Source organism: Heterodontus francisci, chromosome 36 (assembly GCF_036365525.1).
Source record: "Heterodontus francisci isolate sHetFra1 chromosome 36, sHetFra1.hap1, whole genome shotgun sequence".
Classification (NCBI taxonomy): domain Eukaryota; kingdom Metazoa; phylum Chordata; class Chondrichthyes; order Heterodontiformes; family Heterodontidae; genus Heterodontus; species Heterodontus francisci.
Window position 1 is genome coordinate 31,857,604 of NC_090406.1, and position 27,392 is coordinate 31,884,995.

At 42.0% G+C, this 27,392-nt stretch overlaps 1 protein-coding gene across 1 annotated transcript; it reads left to right on the forward strand.

Moving 5' to 3' along the window:
* Positions 1–3,920: 3,920 nt before the first annotated feature.
* Positions 3,921–27,392, forward strand: LOC137351452 (la-related protein 6-like). Its single transcript, XM_068015899.1, has 4 exons — positions 3,921–4,328; positions 8,843–9,003; positions 16,095–16,305; positions 26,301–27,392. The coding sequence occupies exons 1-4, from the start codon at positions 3,921–3,923 to the stop codon at positions 27,390–27,392; spliced, it is 1,872 nt and encodes a 623-aa protein (XP_067872000.1).

Consider the following 27,392-nt stretch of genomic DNA (forward strand, 5'->3'; position numbering starts at 1 on the left):
CACAGATCCCAACATCGAGGCCTCTATAAAATCCAGCCCATTAACTCTGTTTCTCTCTACACCGAGTCTGCCAGACCTGCTGAGTATTTCCGGCCTTTCTGTTCTCATTATATAAAATAAGTCTTTCTTCTTTTGAAAACATTGCTTCGAGGTATTGTGATAAGTAGGTCTGGATATACCACTGGCAGTTGTAGGCATTTGACTTTTGAAAGTCATCAACATATCTCATTCCTATCTTCTGGGGTAATCTTCTATACCTGTTTAATGCATAGCTGAAACACAGTGTCCACATAGCTACTACCTTTCTTGGAAGCATTTGCATCAGTTTCTTCTTAAGGAAACCATCCGTCGTATAACAATTCACGAAAGTAATTTGGAAACTAAATCCAGGCAGACTAGAATAGATTTCAAATACCGAGTGGCCAGCCATCAGAGCAGGTGAACCAGCCACCTGATCCTTCAGGCTGGAAACCTGGTACACTCCGAGGGCCGGGCCTTACTAACATTTATCTGGTGTGCTGTGCATCCCGATGGGAAATTCACTGCAACTTATTGGTTACAGGCAGTGCAATAACAGGCAACTCAGCTGGCAGAAAGGATTCGGGGAGCTGGTGGGGTAGAGAATGGCACGTCTGGAGCACAGAGACCCACTGTCATGCAGACGCCAACGTGCCAAGAATGAGGCATATTAATTTTGTCATGTGAACATTAATCTTAAACTGTTGCTGGAATGAAGAAATGACATGTTAAAGAGATCATCAGACTTTTGACTGGAGGACATTTGCATTCTATGAGACGATGCTTGTGGAGACAAAGAACTATTCCCTGATCCAATTAACCCAAATGGATTTTGATCACCAGACATTAAAGGTGTAAGGAAGCGCATTACAGGGTGATACAATACACGGAGACAAGACTGGTTAAACCAGTTGGTCACATGACTAACCCACTGACCAACTTGGAGCTTTGAATTCTGCCACACAGAAAAGAACAGAGGACAGTTTGCAGCTGAAGCTGGAACAAGGAAGCCTATCTCCTGGCTGTCTCTCTTTCACTTTCCCCCAAGCCACAGGACCCATGGAAGACACATAAACCTCAAGAGAGAAAAGACTCACATTGAAACAAGTTGAAACATGCACTGGCCCCAATGAATTGCAGGACTTACCAGCAACCAAAGACTCCACATCAAACTCAAAGGACCGTAAATAGAAACCCATCTATTGCCTTTATTCTTTTCTGCTTTTTCTGTCTCTATCTGTGTCTGTGTTTATCGCGTATGCATGCTAGCGTGGTTGTGTCGCATATTTGTAGTCGTTAGCTGGATTAGAGTTTAAGATTAATAAACTTCCACCTTTCTTGTTTAAATCTAAGGAAACCTGTCTGATTTCTTTGCCTTACAATTGGAGCAGTGAACAAGGATCCATGGTGGGGGGCTAAAACATGGTGTTTCTTAAATTAAACCCTGTTATGGTTAAACCAGGCAAAAGCCGAGAGTGAACCTCTAGACCCCTTCTCAACTGGTCATAACACACACATTATTCTTGTGTAGCTCAGAGGAGCGCTAACAAAATTAATTTTAGCAATTATCTTTTTGGGACTCTTTGTCTTGCCTGTGAGGGTTTACTCCTGAGCAGAGTGTCCATAGTGCTCTGCTCTTTGTACACTATTCATGAATCTCTTGCCTGATTCACATAGGTGCCTGATCCATCCAGCTCAGGAAATGGCTTGTTACGGCTAAGTGAGGAGGTGTTCACAGTCGCCGCCTCTTGCCCTTCGCCTTATTTGACAACAACAGGGTTTATTCCTTTTTAAACAGTGTTTGTGCTTACCACCTCCATGAGTGTTTTACATTTTTACCCTTATTGTGATCATGAAAGAACCAATTGGACAGGTTTTCTTGAGTTTAAACAAGAAAGAGGTAAGTTTATTATACTTACCACTCGAACCACAATTTAAAAATACTAAAAAAAAGTGACACATTCACGCACACATTCACATGAGAATCACACACACAAATAGATTACAGAGGAAAAAATAGATTCTGTGGTTGGATTAATGTCCAGAATAAATGGAACTTAAATACACAGTCTGTGAAGTGGATGATCTGGTAGTACTCCGACTGAAGCTGTATTCTTGAAGTCCTTGCTGGTCAAAGTGCACTTTGGGTGGCCTGCTTTGCTCAGGGTTTTCTTGAAGGCAGAATTGTAGTTGGTTCTCTTCCCCTGGTCGCTGGCTGTAGCTGACTGTAGGCTTAGAGGGACCCCAGTCACAGACAGTTTTCAAGCTTGATGCTTTCTCAGGGGTGGCGGTGGGGGAGTAAGAGAGAGAGTAAGGGAAGCCTGCAGCCTTCTCTGCTAGTCTCTCTCTTTGTCCAAAGGAAACAAAACTAGCTTCCCCCGAGATGAACAGATGGTCACATGGTTGCTTCAGGTTTTCTGGAAACTTCTAATGAAATTCAAGGTTCCACATGCCCCAGGATGTCAATTCACACTTGGTGGGGTTTGCTCTTTTAAAGTCAATATGTGAGGACTGCCTTGACTGTCATACTAACAAGCCATTTTAGGTAGTTCAATCAGTTAGAGCAAGCCATTGTCCTGGCTGGGCTTCTTTTTAGACGTTTGCCTCCAGTTCAATCCTCAGGTATATCAGATGCAATTGGCTGCTAGTTTTTTAGAAGTTACTGTGGGGTTTTTTCCATTAAAAGTCTAATGTAAGTTTCCAACTGATGAAATTAATATTTCTCAGTTGACATATAGCGTTTTCTTGACAGGTTACAAAGCAGGAACAGAGCAGTAAGTCGACCATCTCACTTCTAACTCCACTTACCTGCCATTTCTACTGTGCAGAGGGAATTAAAATCTTCCCTGATTTCTTTTGTGCCTGATGTGTCTTCAATGCTATTCTTTATGAGTTGATGCAACCTCCTTTTGAACTTTTCAAGTGCTCATAATCTGAAATTTTTGTTATGTAAGACCAGAATGTTAGTCATTCTAATTTCAAGAGCCTTGAATTAAATTGAAGAGCTAACATTTAGGCAATGGTTATTGGTCAGCCTGTTTTGCTTTGGTATATTTATCAAAAAGTTAAAAGCAGATAAAGGGAAGGCACTTAAAGCTCAAAGTAGAAAAGTCACCTGCTCAGAATGGGTTTAGGGAAATAATGGTGGAGAAGGCTGAGGCTCTGGTCACAATCTTCAAATCCATCTCGGATATGGGGATAGTACTAGATGACTGGAGGATTGCAAATATTACATGCCTGTTGAAAAATGGGGAGGAGGATAAACCCAGTAACTACAGGCCAGTCAGCCTAACATCCGTGGTGGAGAAACTTTTACAGACAATAATTCGAGCTAACGTTAATTGTCACTTGGAAAAATATGGGTTAAGAATGACAGCCAGCACAAAAGTGTTAAAGGAAAATCATGTTTGATCAATTTGATTGAGTTCTTTGATATAGTAATGGAGAGAGTTGAGAAGGTATTGTGGTTAATGTTGTGTATATGGAATGTCAAAAAGCATTTGATAAAGTACCAAATTATGCACTTTAGCAAATTTGAAGCCTATGGGATAAAAGGAGGTGCAGGAGCAGAGAAATCTGGGGTTCTATGTACACAAATTTTTGAAGGTAGCAGGACGAGTTGATAAGTCTGTTAAAAAAGCTCAAGGGATCATTGTCTTTATAAACAGAGGGTTACAGTACAAAAGCAAATATATATGCTAAACAATTATAAATCTCAGCTGGAGTATTGTGTACAATTCTGGGAACCACACTTTAGGAAGGTTTCAAGATCATAGAGAAGGGCCAGAGGAGATTGACCAAGGAATCAGGATTTCAGTGACATGAAAAGATTAGAGAAATTGGGGTTGTTGTCCTTAGAGCAGATAAGGTTAAATGGAAATTTCATAGAGGTGTTCAAAATCATGAAGGGTTTTGATAGAGTAAATAAGGGGAAACTGTTTCTGGTGGTAGAAGGGTTGATAATCAGAGGATACAGATTTAAAGTAATTGACAAAGGAAACAAGCTTGAGATGAGATGTTTCCTTCGTGACAGGAAACAAAGGGTATTAGTCGACAGATGTTTTTGCGAGTGGAAAGTAGTTTCTAGTGGCATTACACAGGGCTCAGTGTTGGATCCCTTGCTGTTTTTGGTATATATTAATGATTTGAACTTCAATGTGGGATGCATGATTGGGAAATTTGCTGCTGACACAAAAATTTGCCGTGTAGTTGATAGTGAAGCGTATAGCTGTAGAGTCCAGAATAATATCAATAGTTTGGTTGAGTGGTCGGAAAAGTGGCAAATGGAATTCAATCCAGAGATGTGTGAGGTAATGCATTTGGGGAGGGCAAACAAAGCAATAAACGGGAGGATATTGAGAGGGGTAGAAGAAGTGAGAGACCTTGGAGTGCATGTCCAGAGGTCCCTGAAGCTGGCAGAACAGGTAGATAGAGTGGTGAAGAATGTTTACCTTTATTGGCCGAGGTATAGAATACAAAAGCAGGGAGATAATACTGGAACTGTATAAAATGCTGGTTAGGTCACAGCTGGAGTATTGCGTACAGTTCTGGTGACCACATTACAGAAAGGACATAATTGCTCTGGAGAGAGTACAGAGGAGATTTACAAGAATGTTGCCAGGGCTTGAAAGTTGCAGCTATGAAGAAAAATTGAATAGGCTAAGGTTGTTTTCCTTAGAACAGAGGAGGATGACGGGTGACTTAATTGAGTGTACAAAATTATGAGGGGCCTAGGTAGAGTAGATAGGAAGGACCTGTTTCCCCTAGTGGAGAGGTCAATTACCAGGGAGTACAGATTTAAAGTAATTGGTAGAAGGATTAGAGGGGACATGAGAAAAAACTTTTTCATCCAGAGGGTGTTGGGTGTCTGGAATTCACTGCCTGGAACGGTGGTGGAGGCAGAAACTCTCAACTCTTTTAAAAGGTTCCTGGACATGCACCTGAAGTGCTGTAACCGACAAAGCTACAGAACAGGTGCTGGGAAGTGGGATTAGATTGGGCGGCTGGTTTTTTCGGCTGGCGCGGACACAACAGGGTGAATAGCCTCCTTCTGTGCCGTAATTTTTCTATGGTTCTTTTTCGATGGAGAAGTATTTTTTTAACAGAGTTTGTTATGATCTGAAGTGCACTGTCTGAAAAGGTGGTGGAAGCAGTTTCAATAACATCTTTCAAAAGGGAATTGGATAAATACTGGAAGGGGAAAAATTTGCAGAGCTGTTGGGAAAGGGCAGGGAAATGAAACTAAATGGATAGCTCTTCCAAAGTTCCAGCACAGGCATAATGGACCAAAGAGCTTCCTTCTGTGCATCATTCTATGATTCTAGGAAGCTCAGAACAAATCTTGAATTCTTCCTAAGAGTTGTGTTCCACTTTTATTTGGGCCTGAAAATTGTTATCTCTTATTCTCTTTTTCACAAATTGGAGTTGCAACATTTTGTCCACTATGTGGCACTAGGTGGCACAGTGGCGCAGTGGTTAGCACCGCAGCCTCAAAGCTCCAGGGACCCGGGTTTGATTCTGGGTACTGCCTGTGCAGAGTTTGCAAGTTCTGCCTGTGTCTGCGTGGGTTTTCGCCAGGTGCTCCAGTTTCCTCCCACAGCCAAAAGACTTGCAGGTGATAGGTAAATTGGCTGTTGTAAATTGCCCCTAGTGTAGGTAGGTGGTAGGGAATATGGGATTACTGTAGGGTTAGTATAAGTGGGTGGTTGTTGGTCGACACAGACCCGGTGGGCCGAAGGGCCTGTTTCAGTGCTGTATCTCTAAATAAATAAAATAAAAATAAATATGTGATGGTCATGGATCTCCAACCTTTGTGTGCATTGTTCCAAATTTTTACAATATTCCAACAAATTATTTAAAGCCTGTGGACCTACTCTAAGTTCTTGATACCCTGCCTCCTTACAGTGGCTTTGGAGTGCAATATCACCACTCTGACTCTGATAATCATTTACCTTTTCTATAGCTGCTTTAGTGAGTAGCCCAGAACAGATATTCATGCAAGGTATTAAAAAGAGGAATAACCTGCACACCTTTACCAAATATCAGTTTTAGCAGCTGTGGATGATACTCTTTATGGCAGTTCTGTTCTGGTGCACGGCTCCCACATGGACTTTCCTTTTCCTCATCCTGGGAATTATTTAGACAATCTCCAACAGGATGTAGATGTCAGCATGAAGAGAGAGATAGATAAGCAAAACTTGAATCAGCTTCATTCAAATCTGTTTATCCGCGCATAAAGTGATCCCACTTTGTCAATTCCTCAGACTTTTCTGAGTGCATGGGGAGCATATTTTATTCTTTTCAGTGACAGACTTTGATCAAAATGAACTGATGTTCCAAATTATGCATAGGCCTTGTTTACCCCATTCAGGAGCATGGAAATCAGAGCAGGGATGTCAACATCAGAAACGTCTTAAAAGAGATGGTCTCTTTTACCGGGTGATTTTTCCAGTAATGGCCTATTCCAGTTGTGTGTGGGGCATAACATCTTTGAAGAATGAAGAAAAGCTGATAAGGTAGGCATCTAATTTTTTTTTTTAAACAATGAACATGTCGATTTTATTGGCATTCTCAGTCAGTAATACTATTGTAAGATGCAAAGGTAAAGCTTCCTTTACTCTGACCCAAACTCACTCACTACTACACCAGTGTAACATTTTCATTTGGTGCACCAACCACCGATGGCTTCTCTGAGTGAGATCACTAATTTAGTACCAAATTACAGGATTGTCCAAACTAATTTCATACAAGATCCTTACAGTTAATAGGCAGAGGAGATCTTCAATCCACCATATAGGGCGGGATTCATACGTGAAAGGCCAATGTGTAGTTCATTGCACTGGGTGACCAATGATGTGTGATTTGATGCAGTGGGGGCAAGTTCATCCAGAAACCAACATGTAGCTCCTTTAAATTATGAAACAAGGACTACAACATCTAAAATTCACATGTATGTGAAATGTGATTTTGTCCTGGAAAATTTCTAACATTATTTATATAAAACATATAATGTTCGCATTTTTATGCTAAATATTTATAATAAACTTACCTATTAATAGTGGTGACTTGATTCAGTATTGCAGTCTTTTGATTAGCACTATGAAGCAGCTATCATTAGCTACAGATTACTATGGCTACAATTGTCATTTACTGAATTTCAGAGTTGATTACTTTTTGTCGCAACTATTGAGGGCCCATGAGAAAGTAGTTCTGAGTAGGCTATTTGATAAATGAAATAAATTTCATATTTTACATATACAAGGTAACCATTTTTCAATATATTACCAGTATATAAATTAGACATATGCAACCATACAAAAACACACGTCTTTTTTGTGTACTGATTAGGATTTAATCAGCACAACTAGCTTCCTATTGTTTGCACCTGAGCTCCTCTACCTAGTTGAAACCACCCCACTCAGTTTTATTTTTCAGTAAATGCCCTTATCAGAATCAAGTGTTGATGTTCTCCATATTGTTAGGGTTTTGCTTCATGTTGTTTTTCTTTAGCTTCTGTAGTCATGATTCAGATTTATAGAATTAATTTTTTTTAATATCTTGATACTTCAAAAAAGTTGATTCTCACATTTCTTGATTTAGCATTCTTAAAATGACTTATTTCCTCTTGTGTAGTATTGGGTTTTTAATTACTGCCCTCACTAAACAATTTAGAAATTTAGAATAGGGGATGCATCTTTTCTCACCTGTGTTCACTTTCTATGCTTAATTATTATCTGAGGCTGGTTTAGGTTTCCTTTATCTGGCCATTTGTTCCCTATCACTTCTTCTTGGGGAGCATTTTTTTTTAGGTGAAAGATTTTTTTGATATTACCACTGTTTGTATTCTAGTACTTAATGTATAACATATGTTAAATAGAATAGAGTTCTAGTTGTTTTGCCACAACTGTGTTTCCTCTTTCTTTTCTCAGGAAAGCACTAATTACTGTGTTATGTGATTTTTCTCTTTGCTGTACCAGACATTTTTTTTCCCCTCTATATCTGAGTCTATCAACTTGTGTACGCTAGAAACTGAGTTAAGCCTGAATAAGCATTTCTGTAGTGTGTAGAAAGAGTCTGCACTGGATTTGATCCCAAGAGTACCACCTATTTCTCTATTAGGAGTTCTTTTTTTTTTCTCTCTCTCTCCATCTGTCTTTTCTGTGAAATTTCTGATTTTTTTTTTTTTGAATCTGTATGTATCCTTTAGCTGTTTCCCCCTTCCAAAATAAATGTTCTTTACTGGTTTTCCTGATTAATGATAGTAACTTAGTTTTACTATTTTAGATTGCTTTAAGTAGTTTGGAATATCTTCAAGCAATGTGTTCTCTTATTAGGACCCATTGTGTAGGTTAATCAATCTGCTGTCACTCCTGTTGGAAACTACAAGAAAATAAATTTCCTGTACAGTGTAGTATATTTATTTTCTCCACTTTTTTTGAAAAAAAAACTGGTTTTCGTTCTTTGCAGGCAGAAAACAGTTTGGCTTATGAAATGACCCTTGCAACAGTAGAATAGGAGATAGCAACCTGTTTTCAAAGAACAGTGAAATATTTACTCCTGCTATATGATAAGGCACTGAAAATGTTTTATTTTACAATCAGTTCTTTGTAGTTGTGATATGGTGAGCATAGGAGGACACTTACAATTCCATTTTAAATGCCTAAACTTTGAAGGGAGAATATCTGATCCTGCATGTGCTCATTTGAGCATAATGTTTGTTCTGTTCATTTTTTGGTAGTTTTGACCCCTCCCTGAGATGTCTGATTAATTTCCTTTTCAAGATTTGAACATTTTTGTTACCTTTTGGGTTTTATTTTTTTTAAAGTCTGTTGCCATGTCCTCCTCGGACTCGCCAGCTTCTCAGTTAGGTTCTCCTGCCAGTCGCAGTTCCCCAGTACAAGTAAGAGGGGAAGGACGCCCCTTGCGGTTTCGGAAGAGAATCGGTAGCGAGGATGCTGAAGAGTTCCAAAGTAACAGTGACCAACAGTAAGTACTCTACCTGGCTGAATATATTCTGTTTATAGTATTGTTTGATGCCTTCTACTCCTAGAGAAGTAGGTTATTCAGCTCCTCTAGCCACATCTACCATTCAACTATCATGTCCGATTTGTACCTCAACTCCATTTATCTGCTTTCATTCTACCGACGAACAATGGCAAATAGGAAAAGACCCTCTGGCCCATGCAACCTGCCCTACATAACTGATAGCTTGCATAACAATACTTACACACACTATCCTATTTCAAAACCCTATGATCTCCTGGGAGAGGCAAAATAAACAGTAGAACCCAGAGAAAATTCAGGAAATTGCTTAGTGGGACAGAGAAATCAAAATTAGCCCAGGAGATCATTCTGACTCTGATAATTCTATGCAACACCCACCTTTTTTTGTAAGAAATGACTTCCACCCCAACCAGAAACTGGTCCAACTCTTGCTTGAAGGAATTTGGCAAATCAGCATCTGCCCCACAAGCTACCAGCCTGTTCCAGAGGTCCACTATTCTCTGGGAAAAGAACCACCTCCTGACATTTAACCTAGATCTGGTCTTCTACAACTTAGTTAGATCATAGAACATAGAACAGTACAGCACAGTACAGGCCCTTCGGCCCACGATGTTGTGCCGAACCTTTAACCTACTCTAAGATCAAACTAACTACCTACCCTTCATTCTACTATCATCCATGTACCTATCCAAGAGTCGCTTAAATGTCCCTAATGTATCTGCTTCTACTACCACCGCTGGCAGCGCATTCCACGCACCCACCACTTTCTGTGTAAAGAACCTACCTCTGACATCTCCCTGAAACCTTCCTCCAATCACCTTAAAATTATGCTCCCTGGTGATAGCCCTTTCCACCCTGGGAAAAAGTCTCTGGCTATCCACTCTATCTATGCCTCATCATCTTGTACCCCTCTATCAAGTCACCTCTCATCCTTCGCTCCAGCTCCCTCATTCTTTCTTCGTAGGACATGCCCTCCAGTCAAGGCAGCATCCTGGTAAATCTCCTCTGCACCCTCTCTAAAGCTTCCACATCCTTCCTATAATGAGGCGACCAGAACTGAACACAATATTCCAAGTGTGGTCGAACCAGGGCCTTATAGAGCTGCAGCATAACCTCGCGGCTCTTAAACTCAATCCCCCTGTTAATGAAAGCCAACACACCATACGCCTTCTTAACAACCCTATCAACTTGGGTGGCAACTTTGAGCGATCTATGGACATGGACCCCAAGATCCCTCTGTTCTTCCACACTACCAAGAATCCTGTCTTTAAGCCTGTATTCTGCATTCAAATTCGACCTTCCAAAATGAATCACTTCACACTTTTCCAGGTTGAACTCCATCTGCCACTTCTCAGCCCAGCTCTGCATCCTATCAATGTCCCGTTGCAACCTACAACAGCCTTCCACACTATCTACAACTCCAGCAACCTTCGTGTCATCGGCAAACTTGCTAACCCAGCCTTCCATTTCCTCATCCAAGTCATTTATAAAAATCACAAAGAGCAGAGGTCCCAGAACAGATCCCTCCGGAACACCACTGGTCACCGAGCTCCATGCTGAATACTTTCCATCTACTACCACCCTCTGTCTTCTATGGGCCAGCCAATTTTGTATCCAGACAGCCAAATTTCCCTGTATCCCATGCCTCCTCACTTTCTGAATGAGCCTACCATGGGGAACCTTAAGAAACACCTTGCTAAAATCCATATACACCACATCCACTGTTCTTCTTCAATGTGTTTTGTCACATCTTCAAAGAATTCAATAAGGCTTGAGGCATGACCTGCCCCTCATAAAGCTATGCTGACTATCTCTAATCAAACTATGCTTTTCCAAATAATCATAAATCCTGTCTCTCCGAATCCTCTCCAATAATTTGCCCACTACCGACGTAAGACTGACTGGTCTATAATTCCCAGGGTTATCCCTATTCCCTTTCTTGAACAAGGGAACAACATTTGCCACCCTCCAATCATCTGGTACTACTCCAGTGGACAGTGAGGACGCAAAGATAATCGCCAAAGGCGCAGCAATCTCTTCCTTCGCTTCCCGGTATATCCTATCTGGCCCTGGGGACTTATCTGTCCTCATATCATTTCAAAATTTCCAGCACATTCTCCCTCTTAACCTCAACCTGTTCGAGCATATCAGCCTGTTCCACACCGTCCTCGCAAACGACCAGGTCCCTCTCACTAGTGAATACTAAAGCAAAGTATTCATTAAGGACCTCCCCTACCTCCTCCGACTCCAGGCACAAGTTCCTTCCACTATCCCTGATTGGCCCTACCCTCACTCTGGCCATCCTCTTATTCCTCACATCAGTGTAGAACGCCTTGGGATTTTCCTCAATCCTTCCTACCCCCCCCCACCCCCCCCCACCCCCCCCCCCCAAGACTTTTTCATATCCCCTTCTAGCTCTCCTAAGTCCATTCTTCAGTTCCTTCCTGGCTACCTTGTAACCCTCTAGAGCCCTGTCTGATCCTTGCTTCCTCAACCTTAAGTAAGCTTCCTTCTTCCTCTTGAGTAGCTGTTCCACATCTCTTGTCATCCAAGGTTCCTTCACCCTACCATCCCTTCCTTGCCTCATTGGGACAAAGCTATCCAGCAGTCGCAGCAAGTGCTCCCTAAACAACCTCCACATTTCTGTCGTGCATTTCCCTGTGAACATCTGTTCCTAATTTAAGCTCCCCAGTTCCTGCCTAATAGCATTGTAATTCCCCCTCCCCCAATTAAATATTTTCCCATCCCGTCTGCTTCTGTCCCTCTCCATGACTATAGTAAAGGTCAGGGAGTTGTGATCACTATCACCGAAATGCTCTGCCACCGAGAGATCTGCCACCTGGCCTGGTTCGTTGCCAAGCACCAAATCCAACATAGCCTCCCCTCTAGTCGGCCTATCTACATATTGAGTCAGGAAACCTTCCTGGACACACCTGACAAAAACTGCTCCCTCCAAATTATTTGCACTAAGGAGGTTCCAATCAATATTAGGGAAGTTGAAGTCACCCATGACAACAACCCTGTTACTTCTGCACCTTTCCAAAATCTGCCTCCCAATCTGTTCCTCCGTGTCTCTGTTGCTATTGGGGGGTCTATAGAAAACTCCCAACGAAGTGACTGCTTTCCTGTTTCTGACTTCCACCCATAATGACTCAGTAGACAAACCCTCCTCGACTACCTTCCTTTCTGCAGCTGTGATACTATCCCTGATTAACAATGCAACTCCCCCACCTCTTTTACCTCCCTCCCTATTCCTTTTGAAACGTCTAAACCCCGGAACATCCAACATCCATTCCTGCCCCTGTGATATCCATGTCTCCGTAATGGCCACAACATCGTAGCTCCAAGTACTGATCCATGCTCGAAGTTCATCACCCTTATTCCTGACACTACTTGCGTTAAAATAGACACACTTCAACCCATCATACTGGCTGCAACTTTGTCGTGTCAATTGTCTAACCTTCCTCACAGACTCTCTGCACTCGGTATCTGCCTGTTCAACAGCTACCCCATCCACTGATCCGTAGCTCCGGTTCCCATCCCCCTGCCAAACTAGTTTAAACCCTCCCGAAGAGCTCTAGCAAACCTCCCGCCCAGGATATTGGTGCCCCTCCAGTTCAGATGCAACCCATCCTTGTACAGGACCCACCTTCCCCAGAAGGTATCCCAATGTTCCACATATCTGAATCCCTCCCTCCTACACCAGTTCTGTAGCCACGTGTTCAGCTGCACTCGCTCCCTGTTTCTAGCCTCACTAGCATGTGGCACTGGTAACAATCCTGAGATTACTACTCTGCTCGTCCTGCCTTTCAGCTTCCAACCTAACTCCCTATATTCGCTTTTCAGGTCCTCATCCCTTTTCCTAGCTATGTCATTGGTACTGATATGTACCATGACCTCTGGCTGCTCCCCCTCCCCCTTAAGAATCCTGTGGACTCGATCCGAGACATCTGTGACCCTGGCACCCGGGAGGCAACATACCATCCGGGAGTCTCGTTCGCGACCACAGCATCTCCTGTCTGTACCTCTAACCATTGAATCTCCTATCACTATCACTCTCCTATTCTCCCCCCTTCCCTTCTGAGCCACTGAGCCAGGCTCAGTGCCAGAGACCTGGCCGCTGTGGCTTTCCCCTGGTAGGTCGTTCCCCCCCCCCCTCCCCCCCCGCCCCCCTGCCAACCATATCCAAAACGGTATATTTATTATTGAGGGAAACGGCCACAGGGGATCCCTGCACTGTGCGCCTATTCCCTTTCCCTCCCCTGACGGTCACCCAGCTACCTTTATCCTGTAACTTAGGTGTCACTACTTCCCTGTAACTGCTCTCTATCACCCCCTCAGCATCCTGAATGATCCGAAGTTCATCCAGCTCCAGCTCCCTAACGCGGTCTGCGAGGAGCTGGAGTTGGGTGCACTTCTCACAGGTGAAGTCAGCAGGGACACAAGTGGTGACCCTCACCTCCCACATCCTGCAAGAGGAGCATGCAACTGCCCTAGCTTTCATCCCCTCCGCACTCAATTGACAAGAGATTTTTTTTTTTTTTTGAAAAAAAGGAAAACCTTACCTTACCAAACCCTCCACACAAGAGTCCTTTTTTTTTGGTTAGAGGAGGATGGGTGGGAGACGCTTCACGTGTTGTGTTTCTGGTTTAGCCACTGCCCGAATATATAAGTTTACTTACCCAGCAGTCCCCGTGTCCCCCGAAACAAAAGGTAAGTTAATTTAAACTGAAACTCACCTTCCCAGCTGCCACATCGCTTGCACTATCGCTGCTTCAAAAAGAAGCTGCTGAAACAACAGGTAAGTTAATTTAAACTGAAACTTACCTTCCCAGCTGCCACCTCGCTCGCACTATCGCTGATCAAAAGATCCTCCCTAACTAATTTAATTGGAACAAACTGTCAACTGCGACAACTATCTATTTGCTTCTGTAAAGTGTAGAGTTCCTGGTCTTTTAACTTGATGATCAAGCTAGTTTAAACTGGAAATTAGTCTCGTGACCCTCCTCTGGGTTTTTTCCAAAGCTTTAATATCACCCACCATGTCAGTAGACCTGAACTGGACACAATATTCCAGCTGAGGTCTGACGAAGGTTTTGTACAAAGACAAAATAGTATGCTTATTCCTCGATACCCTTGCAGAACAAGATCAGTCGATCAGTCTTGAAAGCTTCAATTGACCCAGCTCCACAGCCTTTTTGGGGACATGGGGAGAAAGTGTTCCAGATGTACAGTACCAGTTCATATACTATTGTTCAGCAGTGAATATATTTTGCTTTCTGACCCTCTAGGTATGTCGCTAGAAGAATGTGAATAGACTGTCCTGCCCAAAAGTGCTGCTTTCTACTTCCTTTTACTTGGACCGTCTGGCAAGCCAGTGCTATTGCTTTGACACTTAAAATGTCAACAGTGCTTTGTGGCAGATGGGGAAAAAAGTTATCACTTGGGATAGGCTGGCACTAAATTGCCAAATCATCCTAGAATTCCTTCTGTTTCAATGGAGTGATGAAATCCGCTCGGAGACTCAACCATGTATTTTAACCAGGTGCCAAACTTGATCAGATAGAAAGAATTGCCATTAGTGTTAACTCCATAGACCACATTAACAATGTGAGGATGTGGCACTCTGCCAACAATTCACCTGGATTCCTTATAGTAGCTGACCGACAGATGTAAGGCCTTCCCTGCATAAAGATAATATTAAAATATTGCCCTAAACCCAAGAGGGCAAGTGCAATTCTCTGTCCCTGAATGCTGTACAAAACTGACATTCTCTTTTAAATGAAGTTGGTGTGATTTAAAGCTGAACTTTTTACATGGCTATTTGGGCATATAAGCACAATGAAGCATATTCATATACAATACAAACAGCAATAAGTTGCCTGGATTTTATTTTTAAGCGTGTAAATAAAGAGGTTATAGGGCAGAGAGATCTATAGTACTTTTATTTATTAAGTGATCCATTAATTGTGGTCTTTTTGGGGAGGTTTACTGATTCATCCAATTGAAGTTGATGCAATGGGGTGGAAGAAAAGGGAAAGAGGAGAAATATCACAGGCCTTCCAAATAAAGGTGTGGGATGAAGTGGAAGTAAATAAACTGTTTATCTTTGGGGCAGCAAGCATAAGCCAAGAGAGTACAAGTGCAAAATTCATAAGCTTTGAGTAAAATTGGGGATTAGAAAATGTAGTCCCTATGTGGATATGTGTAATAAATTACCAAGAAGGTAGTTGATTTGGAATAAAGATGGCAACCAATATTTGTTGAGAAATGGGGCTGACGTTAGAGATATTTAACAATGCTGCTTTATTTTTATTAAGGAAGGTTCTGTAAGGAAATTAGTACCTGTAACCTTGTCCAGCCCTACATCCCTCTGAGAATTCTGCGTTCCTCCAACTCTGCATCCCCCACTTTCATCCTGTTTTTGGTGGCTGTGTCTTAAGCCATCTAGACCTTGAGCTCTGGAATTCCTTTACTATATCTCTCCACTTTTTTTTTAAATGGGTCCTTAAAACCTAATATTTAAACCAAAATTTTAGTTACCAACCCTAATATTTCCTCCTTTGGCTCTTTATCAATTTTTGTCTGATTACATTCCTGTGAAATGCCACGGATGTTTCACCATGTTAAAATTGCTATAAAAATGCAAGCTGTTGTAGTATTCACTAAAATATGGGATTTAAAAGGTAATGTTGTAGGGAAGTCTTTGATGGATAATTGAGAAAGGACTGTAGATGGAGTGGGATTGGTAGGTTGACTGGCCTTTTTCTTGCTCTGGAAGTTCAATAACAGAAATTCAATAAGATGTTCTATGCATGTCTGTTAGTAGTCTTCATTCAAAAGAGTGGCCAGTTCTCAAATTTTCAGTTCTATTGTAGGTAAATGGGTATTTGCTCTGATGCACATGGAAAAAAAAAAGCAGGTCTCAAAGTGAAAATTGACAAATGATCGATAAGATGAGGGTCAAAAAAAATTTCTTTTACAAATTTCCAAAGTGTGAAATGTTCCAAAATGATGGGCTAAATAGTGATGTTTTAAGTAAGTGCCTTATTCTCCAGTCTTGTTTTATACAGGAATTCCTTTGACCTGAGTGAGACCAATGATGATTGCTTAGAATATAATGAATGGATCCCTCCGAACTCTGACACGATACAAAAAATAATCTCCCAAGTTGAATTTTACCTATCTGATGAAAACTTGGCAGTAGATAGTTTTCTACTAAAGCACATGAAGAGGAATAAAATGGGTTATATCAGCATTAAACTTCTCACCTCATTCAAAAAGGTAAATGTTTTCTCATTGGAATCAAATAGTTGCAGTTTCCAGCAGGTCTTTGTCTCGCGTAATTTGTTTTTGTGTGTTTTCTTTTTTTAAAAAGAAAAAGCACTTGAGTAACTGAAAAACAAGATTGAAGTTTGCGAGGGGTGACATAGAACAAATACTTATGCTTCAGGCTTGAGACCATTGGATTCTAGATGTGGAGTGCTCTGGATTATAATGTTTGCTCTATTATCTAAACTTAATGTATTGAGTTGGGGACTAAAGCACAAGATATTGTTCTTGGATCCAGCTACAATCTTGTGCACAGCATCTCCAGGAAGAAGACAGTGGGTGCTCTTATGACTGTCCTTGTTCTCACCTTAAAATGGTAGAAATTTACTGCATAGAGGGAGGCCATTCAGCCTATCGTGTCCACACCAGCCGGCAAGTAGTCATCCAGCCTAATCCTGCTTTCCACCTCTTGGTCCATAACCTTGTAGGTTATGGCACTGCATATCCAAGTAATTTCTGCCTCTACCACCTTTCATGCAATGAGTTCCAGATCCCCATCACTCTCTAGTTGAAAACCTTTCCCTTTGAATCCCCTCTAAATCTCCTATCTCTTGCCCTGAATCTGTGCCCCTTGGTTATGGGCCCCTCAACCAAGGAAAATGGGGCTGAATGGCCTCCTTCCTATCCACTTTAATTCTAGACCCCTCATAATTTTATACACTTGAATTAGGTCCCCCCCTGAGCCGCCTCTTCCAAAGAAAACAACCCTAGCCAATCCAATCTTTCTTCATAACTCAAATTGTGCAGTCCAGGCAATATCCTTGTAAATCTCCTCTGTGCCCACTCTAGTGCAATCACATCTTTCCTATAGTGCAGTGACCAGAACTGCATGCAGAACTCCAGCTGTGGCCTAAATAGTGTTGTATACAGTTCCAGCATAATCTCCCAGCTCTTGTATTCTATGCCTTTGCTAATAAAAGCAAGTATCCTGTATGCCCTCTTGAGCAAATTATCCACCTGTCCAGCCACCTTCAGGGACCTGTCCCTCTGCTCCTCTACACTTCTCTGTATTCTAGCATTTGTTGTCTAATCCCTTACCTTGTTTGCCCTCCCTAAAATGTATTACCTCACACGTCTCTGGATTGAACTCCATTTGCCACTGTTCCACCCACCTGATTAGTCCATTGATATCTTCCTACAGTCTACAGCTTTCTCCTTCATTAGCAATCTCTCAGCCAATTTTATATCTCTGCAAACTTCTTAATTGTACCCCCTACATTCAAGTCCAAATCATTGATGTATGTCACTTAAAGCAAGGGACCTAGTAATGAGCCCTGCAAAACACCATTGAAAACTACCTTCCAATCTCAAAAACACCCATCAACCATTACTTCCTGCCTCAGCCAATTTTGGATCCAACTAATCACTTTGCCTTGGATTCCATGGGCTTTTACTTTTGTGGCCAGTCTGCCATGTGGGACTATATCAAAAGCCTTGCTAAAATAAATATAGACTGCATCAAATGCACTACTTTCATTGACCCTCCTTGTTACCTCTTCAAAAAAAACCTTCACTTTGCAGCTTTGGTTTTGCCAGGCACTGAAGCACATTGGGAAGCTCGGAGCACCAGAAAAATGTACTTCAGGGTTTGGATGCAGATGTCCTCCTGACTTCTTTCAAAAGAATCCCTGGGCATGCCAATATAATTGGAAACATTGGTTGTACTTTTAAAAGCATTGTTGTACTAAAGCCTTTCATGTATATTTTTATTTATTTAGAGATACAACACTGAAACAGGCCCTCTGGCCCACCGAGTCTGTGCCGACCATCAACCAATCCTACACAAATTCCATATCCCTACCACATTCCCACCTGTCCCTATATTTCCCTACCTATACTAGGGGCAATTTATGATGGCCAATTTACCTATCAACCTGCAAGTCTTTTGGCATGTGGGAGGAAACCGGAGCACCCGGAGGAAACCCACGCAGACACAGGGAGAACTTGCAAACGCCACACAGGCAGTACCTAGAATTGAACCCAGGTTGCTGGAGCTGTGAGGCTGCGCTGCTAACCACTGCACCACTGTGCCGCCCTAAATATATTGCAGTACAATTCTGGCACCAAGCCAGCAATCTGACTTGAGATAATGAAGCTGGGAACTGGGAGACCACCTCGAGCAAGTAGTCTTGCACTACTTAAGCCATATTTGAAAAGTGCATAGCTGTTCCATTGGCCTGCAGTGTCAAAATTCTAGAGGAACACTATTGTCTATATGGTTATAACCTCAAAATAGTCTTGCTTTCTCGCTGAGCTTGGTGCAACCTGCATCAAGGTACAGTGGCAATTTAACTTTAGCCTTCACATCATGCACTACTCGCAGAAACCAGTATTTGTAGCATAACAATAACCTAAGGTTGCTTTTTAAAATGTCTGTGGGTTCTATAGCAAATGCACTGAATTAAGTTGATCCACTAGCAAATAGCTCAGAAGCCATCTGTTAGAAGAATGGTCCCTCCTAAGGGCAGCAGATTTTGTTTGATTGTCATGCAAGCCAATACATTTGCTTAGTTGCCTGAAGTTCTTGAGGTAGGAGCTAAGTGCTCGCTCAGTCTCCAAGTATCAAATACCCAGTTAGGGGTTCATGTTCTAAAGAATTTTCTATGCTTCGTGTATGGGCAGCTAAGCTATTGTTTGCAAAGGTTTTAGATGCATATGCCAGCTGATGCTTTTGATTTTTTCAGAATCAAAAGCATAAAGAGAATGAATGCAGGACAGTTTTTGCATGGATGAATGAAAATGGTTGAATGACCTTCCTAATCTGAGATTCTGTTGTGATATATTGGGCAAACTATACTGCCATGAAACTTCCCTGTGTCTAGTTGGAATGACTGACGATCACCTGGCACTCCATCTATAGAAGAATTTTTTTTTTTAATTTCCTTCATGGAATGTGAGCGTTGCTAGCAAAGCCAGCATTTATTGCCCATCCCCAAATGCCTTTGAGCAGGTGGTCATTAGCTTCTTCAGTCCATCTGGTGTAGGTACACTCCTAATGCTGTTAAGGAGGGAGTTCCAGGATTTTGACCCAGTAACAGCAAAGAAACTGCAATTTATAGTTCCAAGTCAGCATGATGTGTGGCTTGGAGGGGAACTTGCAGGTGGTGTTCCCATGCAACTGCTGCCCTTGTCTTTCTAGTTGATAGAGGTCATGGGTTTGGAAGGTGCTGTCAAAGGAGCCTTGGCAAGTTGTTGTGGTGCATCTTGCAGATGGTATACACTGCTACCACTGTGTGCTAGTGGTAGAGAAAGTGAATAGTTAAGGTGATGAGGGCGTTTTGTCCTGGATAGTGTCAAGCATCTTGAATGTTGTGGAGCTGCACTCATGCAGGCAAGTGGTGCATATTCCATCACACTGCTGACTTATACCTTGCAGATGGAGGACAAGCTCTGGGGGTTCAAGAGGTGAGTTACTCACTGCAGAATTCCTAGCCTCTGATCTGCTCTTGTAGCCACAATATTTATATGGCTGGTCAATGATGACCCCCAGGATGTCGATAGTGGGGGATTCAGTGATAATGCTGTTAAATGTCAAGGGGAGATGGTCATTGCCTGCCACCTGGGTGGTGCAAATGTTACTTGCCACTTATCCCAAGCCTGAATGCTGTCTTGCATGCAGGCATGACTGCTTCAGTAACTGAGGAGGTGTGAATGGTACTAAACATTGTGCAATCATCGAACATCCCCACTTCTGACCTTGTGATAGAGGGAAGGTCATTGATGCAGCTGAAGATGGTTGGGCCTAGGACACTACCCTGAGGAACTCTAACAGGAATGTCCTGGGATTGAGATGACTAACCTCCAACAACCACTGCAATCTTCCTTTTGTACAAGTTGTGATTCCAACCAATAGAGTTTTCCCCTGATTCCCATTGACTTCAATTTTACTAGGGCTTCTTGATGCCACCATCAAATGCTGCCTTAATGTCAAGGGCAGTCACTCTTGCATCACATCTGCTGGAATTCAGCTCTTGTCCATGTCTGGACCACAGCTGTACTGAGGTCTGGAGCTGAGTGTCCCTGGCGGAATGAAATTTCTTTGCACACTCCCTCATTCTGAAGACCTTCTAGCATCTCCAGGCTGAGGAAGTGGTAATTTCAATACTAGCATAGGGAAGCTATATTTCCAATCTCTTGAATCGGAATGTTGATTGGACGGTGGGTGTCTCAACCTTGATCTGCAAAGGATAAAAAGATCACTCTTTCCAGAAATTTAGATTGACCACTTGGTTATACCTGGCACGAGCTCTTAAGCATTCAAGATGAAGATTTGATTATCTTAATTTTCCCAATAGTCTACCATAACTTCAGATCTTTAATTCTTTTCACAGGATGTGGGCATTACTGGCTAGGCCAGCATTTATTACCCATCCCTAATTGCCCTTGAAGGTGGCAGTAAGCCACTGCCTTGAACCGCTGCAGTCCATGTGGTGTAGATACACCCACAGTGCTGTTAGGAAAGGAGTTCCAGGATTTTGACCCAGTAAAAGTGAAGGAATGGCAATTATAGTTCCAAATCAGCATGGTATGTGGCTTTGAGGGGAACTTGCAGGTGATGGTGTTCCCATGCATCTGCTACCCTTGTCCTTCTAAGTGGTAGAGGTTGCAGGTTTGGAAGATGCTGTTGAAGGAGCCTTTGTGAATTGTTGCAGTGCATCTTGTAAATGGTACACACTGCTGCTACTGTGCTTCGGTGGTGGAGGGAATGTATGTTTGTGGATGGGGTGCTAATCAAGTGGACTGCTTTTCCTGGATAGTGTCGAGCTTCTTGATTGTTGGAGTTGCAATCAACCAAGCAAGTGGAGAGTACTCCATCACACCCCTGACTTGTGCCTTGTAGAAGGTGAACAAGCTTTGGGGAGTCAGGAGGTGAGTTACTCGCTGAAGAATTCCCAGCCTCTGACCTGCTGTTTTAGCCACAGTATTTGTATGGCTGGTCCAGTTCAGTTTCTGGCCAATGGTAACCCCGAGGATGATAGTGTGGGTTTTAGTGATGGTAATGCCATTGACTATCAAGGGGCGATGGTTGGATTCTTCTTGGAGATGGTCATTGCCTGGCACTTGTGTGACACGAATGCAACTTGCCACTTATCAGTCCAAATATGAATGTAGCCTAGTCTTGCTGCATATGTGTATGGACTAGTTCAGCATCTGAGGAGTCATGAATGGAGTCATCAGCAAATCTCCTCACTTCTGACCTTATGATGGAGGGAAGGTTATTGATGAAGCAGCTGAAGATGGTTGGCCTAGGACACTACCCTGAAGAACTCCTGCAGTGATGTTCTGGGACTGAAATGATTGACCGCCAACAACCACAACCATCTTCCTTTTGTGCTAGGTATGACTCCAACCAGCAGAGAGTTTCTCCTCGATTTCCTGTTGACTCCAGATTTGCTCAGGCTCCTTGATCAAGGACAGTCGCTCACCTTGCCTCCAGATCTGCAGAAGCCCTAGAGAAATGGTGTTTACAGATCTTATGCCAATGTTACAGCAAATGATCAGGCAGGTTTTTCTTTTCCATTTCCCCACCCTCCTCCACTGTTGCTGATGTCTGAGCAATTAGTCTTAATGCATCAGATCTCAGACTCAGACTTGCATTACCTTTATTGGAGTTCATCTGCAGTTTTTGTGTGTCCCTTCCCACTATTGTGAAGTCATTTTTTCATAAAATGAAATTTAAAATCCAAGCATTAGAATTTAAAAAATATTACCAGAAGGGTGGTAATACCAAAAGCAGGGAGGTCATGTTGTAGTTGTATAGAACTTTGGTAAGGCCACATCTGGAGTACTGGGTGCAATTGTGGTTGCCACATTATAGGAAGGATTGCACTGGAGGGGGTGCAGGGCGATTCACCAGAATGTTGCCTGGGATGGAACATTTAAGCTATGAAGAGAGGTTGGATAGGCTTGGGTTGTTTTCACTGGAGCAGAGAAGACCAAGGGGTGACCTGATTGAGGGGCATGGACAGGGTGGATAGGGAGCAGCTGTTCTCCTTAGTTGAAGGGTCAGTTACAAGGGGACACAAGTTTAAGGTGAGGGGCAAGAGGTTTAAGGGGGATTTGAGGAAGAACTTTTTTACCCAGAGGGTGTTGACAGTTGGGAATGCCCTGCCTGGAAGGGTGGTTGCCTCACATCCTTTTAAAAAGTACCTGGATGAGCACTTGGCATGTCATAACATTCAAGGCTATGGGCCAAGTGCTGGCAAATGGGGTTAGGTAGACAGGTCAGGTGTCTTTAATGCATCGGTGCAGACTTGATGGCTGAAGGGCCTCTTCTGCACTGTATTATTCTGTGGTTGTTTTGTCAAATTGTTAAACAAAAACAATAATCTGAGAATTAGATATTTGCTTGATTATAGAAAAATAGTGAAGGTCATGGGGAGCAAATTTCTTGTGGAGAAAATACATTGCAGACTTCTCGAGCTGAATGGTTTATATACGCTGTAACAAGCTATAATTGAGATTCCTTTTTAAAAAGAATTATAAAACTACTGTGTCTTGGCCCTAGTTCTTTTGTCAGGAAAGTTGGAGAGTTTCAATCTCTTTGTAGTAGGCCCATAATATTATTTGGGACTCATTGGACTGCTACTGGACTTTTAAATCTATCATAATTAGAATTTCATTCAATTTGAAGAGATTATAATGGGGAAATTCTACATAGTGCTTCTGCTGAAAATGTGTGGACTTTGATTTATATTGTGATGGAAACCACACCTGCCAGATGGAAGTATATTAATTTCATCATATGGAACACTATTATTTGAACGTTGACTGGACATTGGACATGTTTTAAAAGACCACAGAACAGTGGCTGAAAACATGGCTACACATTTTTTTTTTTCTCTAAAAGGCAGTGGCATGGAGAGATAATGTGTGTTCCCTGATTCAATTAGCCGGATGGGTTTTGTCAATAGTGATTGAGACATTGAGAGTCACTGTGTAAGAGCCAGCATTCCACCTCCCCACTGAGTGTCTGGTAAGCTCTAAGGAATCCACAAACTGCGCAGGTGAGGCTGTTACAAACAAGAAGCTAGTCACTGCTGGCCAACCTGGAGTTAAACTGTGCTCACAGAACAATTTTTGGAAGAGACTGCAATTGAACTTCAAGAGCCTCTGTGTGTGTCTCTGTCCCTCTGCTCCTTACACCCCTACTTTCTTTGTACCCTGTGGGTATGTTGTAAAAAGAAACTATGCTGGATTTCCACCTTCCCTTGCATTTGTGTAAATCTTTTCTTTTAGCGTGATGCTTTCTCTTGCCTCATTTGCTGATTGTGATTGCTTAACTGCATAAGAGGAAAGACAACGGTGTAGTGGTAATTTCAGTGAACTAGTAAACCAGAAGCTGAGGCTAATGCTCTGGGCTCATGGGTTCAAATCCTGCCACAGCAGGTGGTGGAATTTAAATTTCAATTAACAAAATCTGGGATTGAAAGCTAGTCTCAGTAATGGTGCAATGAAACTATTATCAATTTTCATTGAAACCCATCTGGTTCACTAATCTTTTTAGGGAAGGGAATCTGCTGTTCTTACATGGCCTGGCCTACATATGACTCCAGACACAAAGCAATGTGGTTGACTCTTAACTGCCCTCTGAAATGAACAAGCAAGCCACTCAGTTGTCGAGGGCAATTAGGGATAGACAACAAATGCTGGCCTTACCAATTAAACTCATCCCATGAAAGGATATTTTTAAAAAACATTTTTGTTTGCCTTTTTAGGGGTATGTACTGGTTTTGTGTAGTACCAAATGCTTCCCATTGTTTTGTAGCTTATCCATTTAATAGTTCAACTTCTTTAACTGGGTATTTATCTTTATCCTTTCAAAATTTGTTTACTTAAATTTAAAACCTTGGTGTGAGACTCTCCCATCTGCCCCTCAAACTGAATATCAAATTTTTATGGACATCATTCACAAGATGTTCCCTTATGATGAGCCTCTATTAAGTGTTCTGTAAAAACAATTGGATTATGGGGGTGGGGCGAGGATAGAAAAAGCAAACAAGAATTGAAAGAGTACAGAAAGGTGCTGCTGCAGACTGAAAGCATGAGTTTCAAGAGTGCAGAAGCTTTATGGCCTTCTCACTCCAGATCTAGACTTGCACCCCATCCCCAATTTTCTCTTGCCTGCATGTTTGCAGTGATTTGAGAGGTGCCACAACCTGTTAGGCTTGTGATTCTGGACCTGTAATAACAGGGGGAAAAAAACTTGCTTGTGGTGTAAAGGTCTTGACTTCCTATTAATTTCTTCTTTCTGGGGCATTGATGGGTGTTTGCTGAAAGTAAAAGTGTGATGTGTAATGAGGAGAAAAAAAATTTGAGATACAATCTCAACCAAGTAAGATTGGCAAATTTATGCTGCCAGGAACTGCTTTCAGACTGAGGATTAAGACACTCAGAAGGAGGAGATTGTTCCCAATTGTTGTATAACCTGACAGAACCAAGTCTGTCAAGTGAAACAGACATCAATTTAGAGAGTTCTGTTTCAAAACTGGTTCCAGGAGCCGATAAACCTGTCTAAGGCACTGATACAGCCACAACTATGCTCAATTCTAGTTGCAGTGGAGGCAGTGTAGAAAAGGCAAAATGGGCAATTGAACTATTGAAGTTGTAAGAACTTGAGATTGTTCTCTCGAAGAGAAGGCTCAGGAGAAATTGAAAATCTAAAAACAATTACATACAGAATCCTACTGTGTTCAAACATGCCACAAGTTCTAACCATAGGACATGGATTCAAGTTTAAGGATTCAAGGGTGAGCAGTTCGGATTTAAATATATGTAGAGGGTGATGTGTGTGTGAAATAGGCTCCCCAGGGAGACACTTTTTTTAAAAATTGAGTCAATGTTTTATTCTGTGATTGAGGGTTGGAGGATGCATTTTTCCAAAACACTGCTGTCCATTTCCTCCATTTGCTCACTAATCTAACCTGGCTTTTTTATTTGAATTTAAAAATTTTCATCCTTGTTTTTCTATCCCTCTGTGGCCCTGCCCCTCCCTATTTCTATTGCTTCAACCTTCTGACCTCTGTTACACTATTGACAGCAGTGCTTTTAGCCACCCAAGCCCTTTAGTTATGGAATTTCCACCCCCCACCCCCCCCCCCCCACCCCACACAAACCCCTCCGTCTCTGCCTTTCACTACTCCCTCTTAAGGCACTTTGTAAAACCTACCTCTGACCAAGCTTTTAGTCATTGTCCTATCTGCTCCTTATGTGGTTCAGTGTCAAAATTTTTTTTATCATTCCTGTGGAAGCATCTTGGGACATTTTTACTATGTTAAGAGGTGATATAAATGCAAATTGTTGCGGCAGTGTTTTCTTAACTTTCCTATGTTCCTCCAGGTTCTAATCCCAGCATCTTTGCTTCTTCTGTCTTGCATCAATGTCTGTTATACCTAACAAATGTTTTAACGTCTCCCTGCCTGACAAAGTGTATTGTTAGTTCTCAACTTGATCTGCTGACTCAGGAAAGAGATGTTGATATAGGGAGAACCAAGAGAAGGAAGCTGAAAACAGTAGGAAACATGATACAAATGCAGCAATGAGAGAATGTGAGTTGTGCAAAGACCAGAGCTGCTTTTAGCAACAGGGTTCTTGCAATATAGGAATAGGTAATGAGTTCCTATTTTAGTTGTCATTAAATATATGCAAACAGTTGTTTTACATGGGGTTTTTAAAGAACAGATTTTGACATTTGTGTCAACTGGATATCAATATTGCTTTAGTTCATTTGGAAGTCACCAATTAATTCTTTAAAAATATTCCAGAACCTTTTACAATTAGTGTGGCTTGCCATTCTCAACATCATTATTTAGCCTGAAACTCTCATTTCTTGAATTACCAAGTGTTATTTTTAATTATGTAATTAGTCTATTAACCCTCCCATTAATTCCCTTAATCCATAATTTAAGTTGGTCTATAATTATGATGAATTATTGTTTCCCTTGCAGGTGAAATGCTTGACTAAGGACTGGAAGGTAACGGCTTATGCTCTAAATTGTTCTAAATTACTAGAGATCAATCAAGAAGGGACAAAGATTCGTCGAAAAAACCCAGTACCAGAATTCCTCCTCTCAGTGCCACCAAGTAAACGTATATTGGCATGGAACCTTTACAATGATTCTCCAGAGAATAATGGTGAAATAAGTGGCCAAATAAACACCATGGAGACTGCAATGAAAGTCTTTGCTATTCATGGTCCAATCAGTTCAATCCGCATCTTGCAACCAGGTAAGGACATTCCTGCTGAATTGAAAAAGTATATGTTAAAGTATCCAGAAGTTGGAACAAAAGTTTGTGTTTTGGTTGAGTATGAATGTTATGAAGGAGCCAAAAAGGCCTACGAAGAACTTGGCAAAAAACCCTGCCACAATGATGAAAATCTAAAAGTTGTCATACTGACAGGAAAAGGTACCAAAAAAATAAATGGCATAGATGCAGATGAATCTGAAGATTTTAAAAAATCAAATCCCAAAAAGCCTTCAAGACAGCCAACAAAGATAGAGCAGTTGCAATATACTGTGGAAGAGTCTGTGTACAGTTCTTCAGAATCTGATGGTGCTAATTCACCTGCTTCTGTCCAAAGATATCTGCAGCACAAAATATGTGATGCCTACAACTGCAATAGTCAAATGCCAAGTCCAAGCACAGCTTCATGGTCCCAGTCATGGAGTGACCATCACTGCAGTCCATGTGTTCCCCGCAGAAGCCTAGTTTATCACCACCCATCACCCCTAACAGATTTTGTTGGGCAAGGATTCTGGCCCAGTCCAAGTACAAGTCCTGAGTTTACCAAGAAATTCTATGATTACTCGTCAGATAGTGGGAATTGTTCTGGAAGTCCCTGGGTGCAACGACGCAGACTAGCTGCCAGTCAGGCTGCCTCTCTAGAAATCAACCAAGCAACATGTAAGCAGTCAGTAAGGAAGCATCAAAGTAGTACAGGCCTTCCTCCTGGATTGGTTCGTCTTCCTTTTGGCCCAGATGGCACTAAAGGTTTTCATAATAGCATTGGAAGAGGGAGAATAGTTCTAAGACACTAA